The sequence below is a fragment of the Stomoxys calcitrans genome, chromosome 2 (genome assembly GCF_963082655.1).
Source record: "Stomoxys calcitrans chromosome 2, idStoCalc2.1, whole genome shotgun sequence".
NCBI lineage: Eukaryota > Metazoa > Arthropoda > Insecta > Diptera > Muscidae > Stomoxys > Stomoxys calcitrans.
This window is the reverse complement of record NC_081553.1, coordinates 74,864,743-74,867,094: the sequence shown is the minus strand read 5'-3', so window position 1 is coordinate 74,867,094 and position 2,352 is coordinate 74,864,743. Positions and strand designations below refer to the sequence as shown.

Sequence of the window (2,352 nt, the reverse complement as noted above, 5' to 3'; positions counted from 1 at the left end):
CGCTTGAATTCTATCATGAATAACTTTATTTTTAATTAAATTCGGAGGCAAATGCTTCTGGTGGCTAAACAATATCATAAGTTGTCAATGAAGTCAGCTGTCATTTCTAGTTTGACAGATATACCAGTGGCAGTTTGGTAACACTTCGTGCCAGCTAGCCTGTGTATTGCTGATAATACTAAGAAGTGTACACAGTAAATCTCTTTCTGTTGTTTCTCTGCTAACACATCTCGGTAGATCGATAGAGTTTAAGCCGGCCATAATACTGCCTATTGCTTAGCTGTTTATTTACGTCACGCAAAAGCCATGAATTGTTGTTTCAAGTTCCAGGTGTTTTGTGCCATATTCATTTATTCGGATTCTAAGAAAATCTCAATCGTCGATGCTTTACAGCAAAGTTGCGAAAATTGCCACAACCTGTTCATCCCATTAATGCGATGTAGTTTGTCAAAGTCCAAACAAACACACATCATATATTTTGATCCAATCCATTGTGATTCTAATTTAAAAGCCGATGTCATTGCTGTCGACGGCTTGTGGCTGTATAAAACAACAAGCAAAGATCAGTCACTGCCCAAGCTTCATTATGTTCGGTGTATTTCGCTTTCTTAACGCTGTGCTGGCGATAACGTTATTGAGCCCTGCTATCTTCGCTGCTGAGAGCGATGAGGGAATTGTGGACATAGCAAACTCGTTTGATATGATAACGGCCAACAAAATCGAAGAGTTGAAAAAGGTCTACATAAAAACCATCAAAGAAGCTGAAATTTTGGAAGCATTTAGGCTGAGTGTAGCCAAGGAATTGAGGAAGCTAAACGCCCAACTGCTTGCAAATTCTTTATGCGTGAGTGGTTCCCAAGACGTCATTATAAATTTAAGATTTAGCAACTACGTCTTCTTGGAAGGTTACGATCAGCAATTAGCCAATGGCATAGTTCGCGATGCCTTGAAGGAGGCAGTTAATTGTAAAACTCCCACACAAGTGGCAGGCGCTCTGATGAGTCTCTACTTAGAGGGCAGTTTTGAATCTTTCGAAGCACTGCTATCAGCACTGGTGGAACTCTTTCGCACAGCCCATGGTATGCCTGCTGCCAAGAGGGGCAAGGATTTCTATCGCAAGTTTGCATTTAATTTGCAAAAACTCAAACAAAATCAAAACTTTAAAGACATTAGTGCTGCCCTAAAGCAAGACATCGATGAAGTCATCAATCAATTACCCAACAATTTGCAATATCTATTCTTCCACTCCTACTTTTGTCTCATGAATGACAAATACCAGGAGTATATGTACACATCAATCAATCCAAACACTTTGGATTCGGAAAGTCGCTACATATGGGCTTGGCATGAAACCTTGTCCATAGATGATTCTGGTCACATGAAAGCGGCAATATTCGAATCCAATAAAGCCGCAGCCTCCGGTTTTGTAGCTCAACTTTGGGGTGTTAAATTTAATCTTCCCTTTTACATGAAGCCTGACTCAAAACTCGTAGCCGCCTGGGAAAAGAAAAGTGAACCAGAAAATTGCAATTGGAATATAGATTTTGTGGATGATGATCGAGTGGTATTTACTCACGGTGATTATGTGGTGTGCTCCACTGAAGATAAACACGATAGCGAGAGGCGTCAAGTGAGAGGATACAAAGGTGATAAATACACTGCCGAATCCAAAGAATGTCAATGGTTATTGGGGACATGTAGTCGAAAATAAATGCACACAAAAAGCGCAAACGAAACAATTTTTGTATTTAAATTCCCACAAAAACATTAATTTTGTGTATAAAGAGTCATTAAAAATAAAGTCAATTGAAATAAATTTGAAATTAAATCTAGTACAAAGTCTGTTTATAAGAAAATGTGAAATTTTTTCCTTTTCCATTTGCAAAGAAAATCTCCGATCATTGAGCTCATCTCGAAAGAGAAACAAACAACAGGCAAAAAACTTGAAAATTAAAAAATTTGGCAGAGCCCGACCGGGATTCGAACCTGGGCATACGGAACAACAGCGAGAGCCGTAGCCGTTGTTTAGCGGTCGTAGCCATTAATACAACTTCCAACAGATGCACAAAATCATGTGAACCATGCAAATAGTGTAATTGTCGCAGAAAAAAAGTCTGTCATTACACAAAAATACATGCATTGGGTAAAAGTAAAGCTAATAGATAGGGTTGTCGAGCGTGGTAAATGTGGTAATCGTATCATAGAGGCTTTTTCGCAATTAGTACGATTCAAATAGGTATGTTACCTACGCACGGCCCTTGAAGCCATCACACCTAATATGGTTGAAAAGTCTTCTAACCAATGACGAAACGCGTCCCATAGTGGTTGGTGTGTGTTGTAATCTCTGGCTAA

General features: G+C 39.3%; 1 protein-coding gene across 1 annotated transcript; it reads left to right on the top strand.

The window, feature by feature from the left end:
* Positions 1 to 447: 447 nt before the first annotated feature.
* Positions 448 to 1,828, top strand: LOC106086661 (uncharacterized). The gene has a single exon (XM_013251413.2). It carries the CDS (start codon positions 515 to 517, stop codon positions 1,709 to 1,711), a length of 1,197 nt encoding a protein of 398 aa, XP_013106867.2. The 5' UTR covers positions 448 to 514; the 3' UTR covers positions 1,712 to 1,828.
* The last annotated feature ends 524 nt before the right edge of the window (positions 1,829 to 2,352 follow it).